The sequence below is a fragment of the Bufo bufo genome, chromosome 9 (assembly GCF_905171765.1).
Source record: "Bufo bufo chromosome 9, aBufBuf1.1, whole genome shotgun sequence".
NCBI classification, from domain to species: domain Eukaryota; kingdom Metazoa; phylum Chordata; class Amphibia; order Anura; family Bufonidae; genus Bufo; species Bufo bufo.
The window spans coordinates 182,552,709-182,566,493 of NC_053397.1; the positions used below are offsets into that span (position 1 = coordinate 182,552,709).

General features: G+C 48.2%; 1 protein-coding gene across 1 annotated transcript in view; it reads right to left on the reverse strand.

The window, feature by feature from the left end:
• FAM120A (family with sequence similarity 120A) overlaps positions 1-13,459 on the reverse strand; it is a 79,352-nt gene extending 65,893 nt beyond the window's left edge. The window contains exon 1 of the mRNA XM_040408465.1: positions 12,790-13,459. Within this exon, the coding sequence (XP_040264399.1) occupies positions 12,790-13,263 (474 nt within the window). The 5' untranslated portion in view covers positions 13,264-13,459. The remainder of the gene's footprint in view (positions 1-12,789) is intronic.
• Positions 13,460-13,785: the final 326 nt, after the last annotated feature.

The following is a 13,785-nucleotide window of genomic DNA, read 5'->3' on the forward strand; positions in this document are numbered from 1 at the left end:
CTGGGGTGGGGGAGTGGAGCTGAAGGCACTGTGGGAACTGATGCACTTAGGCTGATCGCACAAGGGGGAACGAAGGGTGTTGGGACTGATGGCAGGGGGTCTGATGAGTTTTTATAAAGCAAAAAACAGTCTTAATTCATTTTTTAATAGATTACTCGATTAATCTTAAAAAACAATAGATAGAATACTCGATTACTGAAATAATCGTTTACTGCAGCCCTACATACTAGCATCTACCCAAAATGGCATACACACAGCACAAGACTGAGCACTTCCCTTATCACCCATCAGAAGGAGGAAGTGCAGCAAAGCTCTGCGGACATGGACATCACCAATGTGTTACTTATCTGGCTCCATGCGGCTAAACAAATAATTACACAGCACCAATGCCCAACCATGTGCAGAGAAGGCAGTGCCCGCCGGTGCCGACTGCTCAACACATACAGTTTATAGACTGAGGAAATGACCACCGCCTCCACATTTCTGACGTTTCGGCATGTGTGTTCTGCCAAAACCAGGAGTAGGTCTGAAGCAGAAGTCACAAAGGAAAAGTCTATACTTCACTTACTCATATAGGGTTCCAGGAAAATGAATCTACTTACAAAAACTCAGGCAGGTTTTCATGTAGATGTCTGTGGATATCTGAGGTAAAATCCCACCAATGTGTACATTTCTGGTTATATGGTGGGATCGTACTTCCAGTATCCACAATGTGTACATTTCTGGACATCTGGTGGGATTTTACCTCAGATATCCACAATGTGTACATTTTTGTTATATGGTGGGATCGTACCTCCAGGATCCACAACATGTACATTTCTAGATAGCTGGTGGGATTTTACCTCAAATACCCAGAAATGTACATGTTGTGACTACCAGGTAGGATTTTACCTCAGATATCCTAACATATAACCACAGCTATAGGCCTCATGCACAAGGAAATGAGTGCACAAATCCTTGTATCATGGACGCCGTGTGGAGCCCCAAAGAAGCACCACACTCCTCCTTCAATGGACAAAGACCTTCCAAATAAAGCATGTACTGAAGCATACAACTGTTTTTCCCCCTCAATAAATTCATAAAACCTGTGCATAAAACTGAAAACGTTGAAATCTAGTATAGGCCCACAGATTAGTATGAGCGCCATAGTTATAATCCATGAGACTCTGCTATGTGCATAAGTCCTTGAAGAGGACCTGTCACCACAAAAGTCACAGTAATCAGCAGACAGCATGGATATGCACTCAGTGCATATTGGGTGGATTTTATGGAGTTTCCTCACCAAAATCCGTTTTACATGTGGAGTTCGAGGCGGGTTTGCCCCAGATCTCAACCTTTGCATTGCAAAGAGTGAAATCTGTAATGAAAATCTGCACAATTTACTTGATGTGGATTTCAAACTCTGCACCGCAGTTAAATTTTTGCACCATGTACATGACAATTTGAAAATTGCAAACTTAGCTTGTCCTTCGCACTGCATGATCATAGTGAGTAATGTGAATGGAGCGAGGGTCACGAAGGCACCTTGCACAGTACTCGCCTGTCTCCCACAGTCCCATACAGTCTGAATAGCGTAGCTTTGACCTGCTCAACAGTAAATCCACACAATCTACAACGGGTGGCTTGGGACCTCCGATTAAAAAATTGTTTACCTGTCCAGTGATAAATTTCAATTGAGGGGGGACTCCTTTAATGTACCGCTATATTGTAACAGGTCTTTTAAAGGGGTTGTCCGCTTTTTTATATTGATGACCTATCCTCAGGATTAGAGATGAGCGAACTTCTGTTATAAGTTCGGCTTCCGGTTAGCGGAGGATCCCGATATGGATTCCGAATTCCGTTGTGGTCCGTGGTTGCGGAATCAATAATGGCCATTATTGATTCCGCTACCACGGACCACAACGGAATTCGGAATCCATATCGGGATCCTCCGCTAACCGGAAGCCGAACTTTAGACGCCGAACTTAAAACAGAAGTTCGCTCATCACTACTCAGGATAGGTCATCAATGCAAGACTGGTAGGGGTCGAACATATGCACTAGTCATGAGTGGAGACAACGGAGGTGTAATTACACCTGATCACCACTGCAATTGCTGCAGCGAGCAGGGAAACAGTGAAGAGAAGACAGCGCTCGTAGGAGCGCTGCATTCTCTTCAAAAAGCTGATAGGCAGAGGTGCAGAGAATCGAACTGAGCCAATCTGATATTAAAGGGGTTGTCCCATCTTGGACATTGGGGGCACATCGCTAGCATATACCCCAATGACCTGCACCTATCTATAGAACGGAGCCCGCCAAGTGCAGGAGGGGGCGCGCCGCACATGCGCGGTCGCACTCCATTCATTTCTATGGGACTGCCACAAATAGCTCGCTCAGCGATTTTCAGAAGTCCCATTGAAATGAATGGGAGACACTCTGGGAAAGCTCGTTCACCACTCCCTTAACTTCTATGGGGCTTACGGAAATAGCTGAGGTAGCACTTGGCTATTTTTGGCAGTCCCATAGAAATGAATTGGTCTTAGCGATATGACCCCAAATGTCCAAATCAGGACAACCCCTTTAACCCTGCATCATACAAGTGAAACTCAAAAAATTTGAATATCGTGCAAAGTTCATTTATTTCAGTAATGCAACTTAAAAGGTGAAGCTAATACATGAGAGACTCATTACAGGCAAAGCGAGATATTTCAAGCCTTTATTTGTTATAATTTAGATGATTATGGCTTACAGCTTATGAAACCCCAAAGTGTCAATCTCAGGTACCCTTTGCTCAGGGGTATGGAATAATTACCATATTTTTCGCCCCATAAGACGCAAAGTGGGTGAAAAATGCCCCTGCGTCTTATGGGGTGAATACTAACGAGCGCTTCCATTATGGAAGCGCTCATTAGCATCAGAGGACCAGAAAGCGGCGAAGACTCTGTACTGCGCACAGCGTGAGGGTGCTCTCTGACCTCGCGCTGTGCGCGCAAGTTCACAGCACAGCCGACAGCAGGATGAAGAGGATCGCGGCGGCGGCCGGGAGCAGGAGAAGTAGTTTTTTTATTTTATCATCTGAGGCAATGGGGGCCAATATGAGATGGGGGACTGATCAAATGAGGCATGGGGAGCTGATTTGAGACTAGGGGTCTGATCTGAGGTCTGAATGGGGTCTTATTTATATTGGGACTCATATCTGAGGTCTGATTGGGGGTCATTCACTTCTGGGTGTGAGCTGAGGTCCGATTGTGGGTCAGATCTGAGGTCTTATTAACATTGGGGATCTGATTGGAGCTGTGATCTGAGGTCTGATTAACATTGGGGGTCTGACTGCTGGTCTGACCTAAGGTCTAATAAAAAAAAAATTTTCTTATTGTCCTCCTCTAAAAACTAGGGGCATCTTATGGGCCGCACCGTCTTATAGGGCAAAAAATACGGTACCTGACTAGAGTGTGACACTTTGAGCCTAGGATATTGAACCTTTTCATAATATTCTAATTTTCAGTTGCATTAATGCAACTCCTTTTAAGTTGCATTACTGAAATAAATGAACTTTTGCACAATAGTCTAATTTTTGGAGTTTCACCTGTACATTACTCTTCTAAATTCAGATAGGGCAGCTCAGTAACGTGTTCTCAGTGCCCGGTGCCTCTGTTTAAAGGGGTTGTCCAGGATTAGAAAAACTTGCAGCATTACAGTTCTGCACCAGTGACTCCAATGGAGCTGGGCTGCAATACCAGACACAACCTGTGGACAGGGGAGGTGCCGTTTTTTGGAAGAATGCAGCCATGTTTTTCTAATCCTGGACAACCCTTTTTTTAATTGCCCCCTAGTCTGGGTTCCTTTCCACCTAAATGACGCCAAAGCCTAAGTGCAGAGTTCTGGCATTGTCTGACCGGGCAGACCTAGCTTGTTCCTGTATTTTTATCTTTATAAGGCCTCATGCACACAAACGTATTTTGTTTCCGTGTCCGTTCAGTTTTATTCTGTGGATAGGATGCGGACCCATTCATTTCAATGGGTCCGCAAAAAAACGCATCAGTATGTCAATTCCATAGCCCTGCCAAAAAACGGATACCATACGGACTTCAGACGTTTTTTTTTTTTTACAGATCCGCAATTTGCGGTCTGCAAAACACATACGGTCGTGTGCATTGAGGCCTTAGTCACTTGTCATGAATCTGGTGACATTTAAAGCTCAGATTAATAATACATTTCGGACAAGGCGACAAAACTTGTCCATGCCACACTGATGCATCTGTGGCCGTGTTCACACCCAAAGAAAAGCATCAGAAAGGGGTTAATGGATTATCATCCACCCAGCATCTCTCCCAGCCACCACCATGGAATAATCTTGTAGATAGGGCGGGGGCAGCGCCATCCTGATAATGCTAAGCTCTGGTTACTAATCTCCCTGCTCTGAAGGTCACATCCTATAGACTATGCTGTAGAACAAAGACGCAGACATGAAGCAATTCTCGTAGGTCACCCATTATAGAAGACGAAATAAGAAACCAGGTCTTGGCCAAGCCAGATATCAGCAGAATCTATGGAAAAACCAAACCTCGTCCATGAGATACTCAGTAAATTTCTACACATTAAAAAAGTGCATTTCCGCACACATTTACATACAGGTGCAACCAGCAATGCACGCCAAAAAGTTGCAATGTGTCCTTCTCATGGTTTCAAATGTTCTGAACACGCCCGTTTGCAGAAAAGTGCCGTGCTACCTACAGAGGACCCCTATTTTGACCAACAGAAGGAAGGGCACCTTTGCTGCTCAGATTAGCAGTTGGCACTTCTAGTTACCATGTCCATTACCTCACTGGCCACAACGTGAGGCATTTTAAAGGGGTCAGGGAGGCCACCGACTGGATGAGTGGACCTTTAATGAAATCTCCAGCATGTCACAAGAGCTCTTCCAATCTGCAGACTGAAGACCACGGCTCTGGACCATATGGATTAATAACCCATAACAACTGGAGGTCCCTGTTCTTTTGGGCCTCCCTTAGGGTCACTCATCATCCATGGCCTCTGTAGCCCAGAAACACTTCTAATGATAACTGGAGTGGAATTGAGAAGATCTGCTTCACGCAGAAGGCCATATGGTGGTTCTGTGTAGGACCACAGACGGAATGTGTTCCCGTCCTGCGAGATCATGAAAGTTTAAAAAAAGACTTTCCTCGGTCCTAAGTATACAACAACTCCACAGAGCCATAATCTGTCCATAAACACTCAAGGTAGGCTCAGAGTTTTTGGAGGAGGTTTTCAGGTAGATTTTCCTGCAGGTTTGCCGGCCAAAGCCAGAAGTGGATTTGAGAGGAATCGGAAATATACAGGTGAAACTCCCAAAAATTTGAATATCGTGCAAAAGTTCATTTATTTCAGTAATGCAACTTAAAATTAGAATTTTGTGAAAAGGTTCAATATTCTAGGCTCAAAGTGTCAGCTAATTAATCCATACCCCCTGAGCAAAGGGTACCCGAGATTGTGACTTTGGGGTTTCATAAGCTGTAAGCCATAATCATCCAAATTATAACAAATAAAAGTTTGAAATATCTCGCTTTGCATGTAATGAGTCTATCTCATATATGTTAGTTTCACCTTTTAAGTTGCATTACTAAAATAAATGAACTTTGCACGATATTCTAACTTTTCGAGTTTCACCTGTAGAGGAAGGACTTATTTCTCCTTCCTGCTGGATCCACTTCTGACTTTGGCTGAAAAACATGCAGGAAAATCTGCCTCAAAACCTCCTCCAAAGAACTCTGTGTGAACCTACACCAAGTGTTCAAAAGGAAACACAATCCTTCTAAACATCACTGTTACGGGCAGTAGAACCACTGTGTCAACCAACAGGTTTGACTTTGGGCTAAACCGAAGAGTGTTATCCCGACAGTCCCCTGGAGTAGTCCCAGCGTGGTTGACAGCTGAGCCATGGGGGTCGGGGACACTAGTGCGAAGCAAAACTCGTAATCTGTAACATGCCAAGGTCGAGGCAGAGTTCCTACAAATCCGAGAAACAGCCCAAAGGTCGGGGCAAGTAGCACAGGGTCAATATGGTGACCAAGTATGAGTCAGGTTAGGTAGCAGAGGGTTAGAATCCAGTAGTCAGGCAACCAGATTATAGCACCTCTAGGCCCCTTTCACACAAGCGAGTTTTCCGCAGGGGTGCAATGCGTGATGTGAACAAATAGCACCAGCACTGAATCCTGACCTATTCATTTCAATGGGTTTGTGTACATGAGCGGTTTTTTTTCAAGCATCAGTTCTGCGTTAAATGAGAATCGCAGCATGTTCTATTTTCTGCGTTTTTCACGCAGCCCTGGCCCCATAGAAGTGAATGGGGCTTCAGTGAAAAACGCATTGCACACGGAAACAAGTGCAGGTGCGATGCATTTTTCACTGATGGTTGCTAAGAGATGTTTGTAAACCTTCAGTTTTTATCACGTGCGTGAAAAACGCATCAAAAACGCATTGCACCAAAATTAACAACTGAACGCAATCGCAGATAAAACTGAACTTGCTTGCAAAATGGTGCGAGTTTCACTGAACGCATCTGGACCTAGTCCGTCACGCTCGTGTGAAAGGGGCCTTACAGGATCTACTTAGTCTATTGCTCAGGCAGAGAATGAGACACAGCATGGTATACATAGCAGAAGCTGATTACACATTAGAAACAGAACCAAAGGCGGGTTTAACCCTTGCAGTACAGCAGAATGAGGCAAGGTTCAAAGAAGAATATCCCCAAAAGACACAACGAAAACTGATGCCTGGGTCTGCTGCCGAAGCGCTGGACCTGCGACAGACACAGGGTGAGTGGAGCGGTGTCTGTACCTGCCCTAAGTAGTGGGACAGCGGCGGGTACAGGCCGCTGACGTAACAACCACACTGGAGAAGCCTGTCACAGATTGTATACACAGCTTCAGAAATTTACACGACTGAAAAAAAATCGGATGCAACAATCTAAGCAAAGAGCCATTCCAATCAATGGCAGCATACGCATTATATGGTATTGTGCCAGGCATCCAGTAATGGAGCGGTGCCAAGAAGAGAAGACGGTGTTAATGCCACGCTGGGAATGGGCGTGCACAATACTGGAAAAGATCTCAGTACTATCAATGTCATGTACTGGGGGGAGTTCAGAGCAATGAATTCAGACAATAGGGATCAGGTCCCTCATACAGCCCAGGGCAATGAGATGTGGCCGCCCTACTTTACACACCTGCACAGCAACTTATGCTGCCACTAACGAGTGATAATCTTGATTTCAAAGCGCTGAAGGTTCCGGTTACAAACACGGATAGAGAGAGAATCAAAAGGTGACGAACACGCCTTGCCAAACATAATAGTCGGCGATCCCCAATACAACTGCAGGCTGAGAAGGGAAGACGATGGCGGATTGTACAGACGTAATTTGGAGTATTCATACACCCATCTGTGCCAACGATCTACTGGTCGTACTGGTGTAGTGCACAGCCATACATATGACAGAGGGTGAATTCATATATTGGTCACAGTTATTTTTGCATTCACATGCAGAGGTAATTTCACTTTTTTCGATGCGATTTTTGCCAAATCTTCCAGTGGACATGTGGTGTCTGTGGTCTCCACAGACTGCTCACGCATCCATTGACTTTAGGCCTCATTCACACATCTGTGTCCGTGATGACATCAGTGACAAGATGAGTTGTTTGTCCGCGAAGGATCTGTGTTTGGTCCATGTGTCCGTTTTCTGCCCTCTATGTGTCATCTCTATTCCACGGGCAACGCTAGGCTGTAAATAAATTTCCTAGTGTATTTCCTAGGAACGACCCATGAAACACAGACGACATCCGTGTCCCGTGTTTTTTCACAGACCTATAGTATCTGTAAACACAGCCAAAAATAGGGCGTGCTTCCGTAAAGTAACCACAAACCACCGGACTGTGGTAAATCACGGATGTGTGCATACACACATTAAAGTCAATAGGTACGTGTGCTGTCCGTGATTAAGGTCCGTCTGAATAGGGCCTCATGCATACAACTGTACTTCTGGTCCATGTCTGATCCCCATTTTTTGCGGATCGCACACAGACCCATTCATTTCTATGGGTCCACACACACAAAAAAATAAATAAAACGGACAGCACATGGATGTCATCTGTGTGGCCGGACCACAGATAATAGAACCTGCCCTATTCTTGTCCGTTTTGCAGACAAGAATAGGCTTTATAGCAGTTGGTCCCGCGAAAATTGCAGAATGACCACGGACTGTATCCACATTTTGCGGATCTGCGTTTTGCAGACCCCAAAACGAATATAGTCGTATGCATGACGCCTAAGGCCTAGTTTACACATCAGTGTTTAGACCAGTGATTGTGAGCAAAAACCAGAAGTGTAGTCTACAGTGAGATAAGGTATAAGGCCTCACACACACGGCCGTCCGTATTTTGCGGCCCGAAAATCGCAGATCCACAAAACAAGTTCATGCCATTTTTTCTTTTTTTTTTACTCCTAAAGAACTATCCTTTCCTTGTCCGCAAAACAGACAATAGGACATGTTTATTTTTGAGCAGGACTGCACACGGTGTGCTGTCTGCATCTTTTTGCGATCCCATTGTGATGAATGGGCCGGCATGTGATCCGAAAAAAACGCAGATCGGATACAGACCAAAACTACGGCATGTGCATGAGCGATTCGCTCCTGTTCTGTGTTTTGGCTCACCGTCACTGATGGAAATCACAGAAGTCTGAACTAGGCCTAAGGTCTCAATGTGTGTATTCACACCTCAGTTGTCTCCCATGGACCGCGGTGACACCACGGAAGCACGCCCTATTTTTGACCAACTCTATGGATCCCTCATACACATTACAGTCCGTGAAAAAAAACCACCCACACAACACTGATGCCATCCATGTTTGGTCTGTGGTTTTCACAGACTGTTGCTAGGAGATGGGAATTCATTTTCAGCCTAGCAGTGCCTGTGTAATGCGGATGACACGCGGACCAGCCACACGGATGAACCACAGACCATATAGTCAGGGGTGTGTGGACGAGGCCTACTTTCATGTGAACTGAAGACCTGAGTAGTCTGAGGCCGACTGGTTGCTATGGACGCACTGCCTGACAACCCCACTGAAGGCGCTGTTAGGGAGCGTCTCCGTAGCAACCAGTGACCCAGCTGATCAAAGCTGAACTGTCAATGTGCTGACAGCACAATGCAGCTTCGGAGCTGTCAATTCGTGTCATTCTCCATCGCGGCCTGCATCATCAATGAGACTTTTTCTAAAAAGACATTTTTAGAAAATATATTTGGCCCTGCTGTATCCCAGCTGACGGAATCACTCGTAACCCGCACTGCGCCCCGCGTCATAATAAAAATAATTGACATTACTTTTTTTTTTTTTTATACGTCTGGCATTACACATCACATCCTGGGGCTTCTATATAACGGTGTATACGATTTTGGGTCATGGTTTGCCATAATTACACCAAAATGCTGCCTTTTTCCCATAATTGGAAGATCAAGGCAAAAAATGCGTTCACGACACAGGCCAAACACGTAAACCCAGCCCTAGAGAACACAAGTCCCAGCATGCACCGCCCAGAACTTGCTATACTCCTGCTATAGTTAGGATTTTGGCATCAGTCAGGTGAAATCTGTACCGCGATACATTCGGAAATTGGAATTCTTGCAGTCCCTTTTTATTATTGTAGAAGTTGCACTTAAAGGGGCTTTAAGTGCAATCCAAACTCCCCCCCACCCATGGTCCCAACTCCTCCGCTATCTAGCGTCACTCAGGTCCCCTATCCGTTTTGACATTGCAGCAGCCAATCAATGGCCACAGCCCCCCTTGCATCATGTGACCAACTGACATGATGCAAGAGGAGCAGGTCACTGCTGCAGCCAGCGATTGGCTGCAGTGGGGTCAAAGCGGATGTTGACAATGGGGGGGACCTGAATGAGGCAGCCGAGGTCGGGGAGCGGAGTAGCCAGGACCAGGTAAGTATGCCTCTATTTGCAGGTCTTCTTAGGAGAGGGGTGGGTTTGCCAAACATCCAGCCCCTCCAAAGGTGTCCAAACCCTTTCAAGGGGACATGTCACCTCACCTAACATGTCTGTTTGAGTGCCTACTTGCATCCCCCTTGTAATAACAATTCTGTAGCATCTAGTCTCATGACTCTCACACAGATTGTACTTACCTCTCTCTGCGGCACCCGTGTCGCTTCTGATGCCCGCCACTGCATCTCCCTGTTGTGTGGATCAAAACAGCCAGGGACCAGAGGTGGTGGCGTGAGGCAATAGCAGGCCGCAACGGGGACGAGCCTCCCTAGAACCGACCCCTGCGTTGCCAAATGTTTTGATACGCATGGCGGAGAAATGCAGTGGCGGCCGTGCGGGCATCAGGAGTGACGCGGGTGCCGGGGAGCAAGATAAGTATAACCTGTATGAGAGGCCCGGGCATTAGAGGGTTGGATAACCAGTAAGAAATATGGGTGACATTGTTGACCTCACTTTTAGAATATAGTGCAGACAATAAGCAGTTGTCATGGCAGCTGGATAACAGCTTTCATTTTTGTGCCGTTGCTAGGGACACGGTACTACAGTATGGAGGCACTGGTCCTAAATGTATAGAGCTCCATTCACACTTGTGTACGCCAATCTGTATGAGACCTGAAGACACAGCCAATAGCATTCCATGGAGCCGGTCACATGATCATATTGTTACACACACCGGGGGCGGGTCCAAACCGCTAAGTGCAGCCTAGCCCCTCCTCCTCCCATTCCTTGATTGACGGCCCAGCGAGATGAATATATAGGACTCTGGCCCTGTCAATCAAGGAGTAGGAGGGGCTGGCAGAGGAATCAGGAGGAGCAACACAGGAGGGTGCACAGAGTAGCTTGGACCCGCCCTTGGTGCACTTAAAGGCTCATTTGCATAAGGATTAAAAAGTACTTTTTCTCCAGAATGAGGCAGCAGATTGCTAAGTAAAAGCTATCATTACATACAGCAGAGCAAGCCCTACAAGGCGTTGGGGGGAGATCAAAACTGGTGTCAAGGAAAACTGGCTAAATTGCCCAAAGCCACCAATCAGATTCCACCTTTCATATTTTTTTATTCCTCCTGCTGCGCATGCGCTGTGCGCCCTCAGTCGCTTTGTCAGTTTTTGAGATAGGTGCGCAACAACCTGTTGACAAAATGCAGAACCATAAATACAGAAATGCCGGGGGTCGGACTCCTACCGCTCCTGTGCCAGGTGTTTATAGACCGCAGGTAAAGCAGGAGAGCCGTAGGCAGTCCCAACCGTTTACAGGATCCGAAAAAACCTTCCCGTGCGCAGACTTATGACCAGCAAACTTCGGCCTTACAGCTGCTGTGAAACTACAACTCCCAGCATGCACACTTTGTAACTCCATTAGAAGTGAAAGGAGGATTCTGGGAGTTGTAGTTTCACAACAGCTGGAGGTTGCCGATCCGTGACATATACTATTACAGCCATGTGTGGCATGACTACTGAAAATTATCCGTGGCAGATCCGTGCGCACAAATCACATCCACGAGCAAGAAAATCCGCAGGTAACTAGGGTGAAATCTGCGCTAAAAAAAGTGTCATTTTAGCACCAAAAATCCACACTATTTGGTGTGCAACTTGCCACTAGTAAAAAAAAAACACAGCAGACCCGCTACAGGTGGCTGTACCCTTAAAGGGGGTGCTCATTCACCCTTGGGGATCTTTTCTGCCTACCCCATAATGTGGCCGGACCTGTGGCAGGAATCATATTTAGCTGACCCCCACCGCTGTGATCCAGCGCCATCTCTCCCCACTGCATGCTGCAGGTCTGCCTGCATCAACATCCAGGTTGACGTGGGTCACCTGACTGCTGGCTGCGGGAGTGACATGTCACCCATACGTCACGTGACCAGGGCGACTCATTTCGAACCAGAGACCCACGGTGCCCGAGGAGGAGCGATGGAGCTGGAACGCAGCTCCCCACGGACATGCATCCTCAGCCCGTGCAGAATAATCTCCAAGGATCAGAGGGGAACAGGGCACTGCCAGCCGCCTCTCACGGCATCCAACATGGCCGATCCTTCCTCACCCACATCTGTCGTTATGGGGCGCCCCTACACTTCACAACTCACCAGGTGGCGGCACGGGGGGCACCATGAAGACAGAGCAGGGGCTGATATACCTCAATCATTTATACTGCGCAGCCTGGCATCACTCTTTAATCCTGACGGTGCCAGGTCTAGGGTCAGGATTATTATATATTTTTTTCCTTGCAAGAGGCCACCAGGCATCTATCTGCCTGGCAGGGAGTTCCGACAAGCATGGTGTGCCACCCTTGCGCTGGATCAATGCACTATGTAAGTAACTAGGCCTGGTGCCCACACACGTGATATCTAGGGCTTCTCTTCGGTCTAATAGAGGAGCGTATATGACATGTGCCCACTGTGGGTGGCAGGGGCAATTGGCGGTCGATGTATCATGTACCATGCTGTCAGCCATCATCATTGACTGGCACACAGCCTACAGCACCATTCTGGCTATGGCACAGGTGGGTTGTCCCATATGACTGGCACACAGCCTACAGCACCATTCTGGCTATGGCACAGGCGGGTTGTCCCATATGACTGGCACACAGCCTGCAGCACCATTCTGGCTATGGCACAGGCGGGTTGTCCTGTGGCATGGTGCCAGTGTAGGCCCAGGCTGCCCAGACCTCTGCCATGCAGTGCCTGTAGCTGACAGTAATGACAGGTGGCACTGCTGTCCTCCTGGTGCACAGGGCATCCTTTCCAGGCCGCCATGTTGAGCTCTCACCTTGATGTGGAAGCGGACTAGCGCCAGGCGGATGCAATGGGCCATGCAGACGGGGGGCAGGAACCAGACTTTGGGGGGCGGGGTGCCCTTGTTCTGGACGTGGCTGATGATCTGCTGCCCGGTCTGCCGCTCGTTGCTCTGCCGCTTCACCCACTCGTGGAGCCGGGCCTTGTCCAGGGCGCCGTTGAAGAAGACGAAGAGCTCGATGTTGCCGGCGTAGCAGGCCTTGGCCAGGGCCGCCAGGTAGCCCAGCATGTGGTTCCACTGGCCCCCGCTCACCCAGTCCGTGTAGAAGCCGCCGTACAGCCGGTGCAGGCAGTTCTCGGCGTCGATGAGCAGGCGGAGCGGGGTCTGGGGGGGTCTCTGGCGGCCTCCCCCGACCAAACTACCGCGGGCCAGCTTCTGCAGCTCCACCGGGACTACCGCGCCCGGGCAGCGCTTCTCGATGTAGTCCTGGAAGCCGTGCACCCCCATGATGCTGCCGGAGGCCGCCGCTTCTGGTGGTGAGTGGGGCGTAGTGTCGGGTGTTCTAGTGGCGGAGGAGGAAGAGCGGGGGGGTGCTGGATGGTTTAGGGGGGCTCTGCATGGCCGGGGCCGCCATGTGCTGTCTCACAGAGCCATGTCCGGGGATGTGTGCGGGAGAGGAGGGGGCACAGGAAACCGGAACGGGAGGGGCGCCGGCCCGGAGCGGAGGACGGGGGCGTTCCACCCGGGGAGGGCGGCCTGACACCTGTGTGATAATGCCCTGACAACCCCAGCACTGCTGGATGGTACAGCCCTGACAACCCCAGCACTGCAGTACTGCTGGATGGTACAGCCCTGACAACCCCTGTACTACAGGATAATACAGCCCTGACAACCCCTGTACTACAGGATAATACAGCCCTGACAACCCCTGTACTACAGGATAATACAGCCCTGACAACCCCTGTACTACAGGATAATACAGCCCTGACAACCCTTGTACTTCCTGTGATACTGAAAAATACAGCCCTG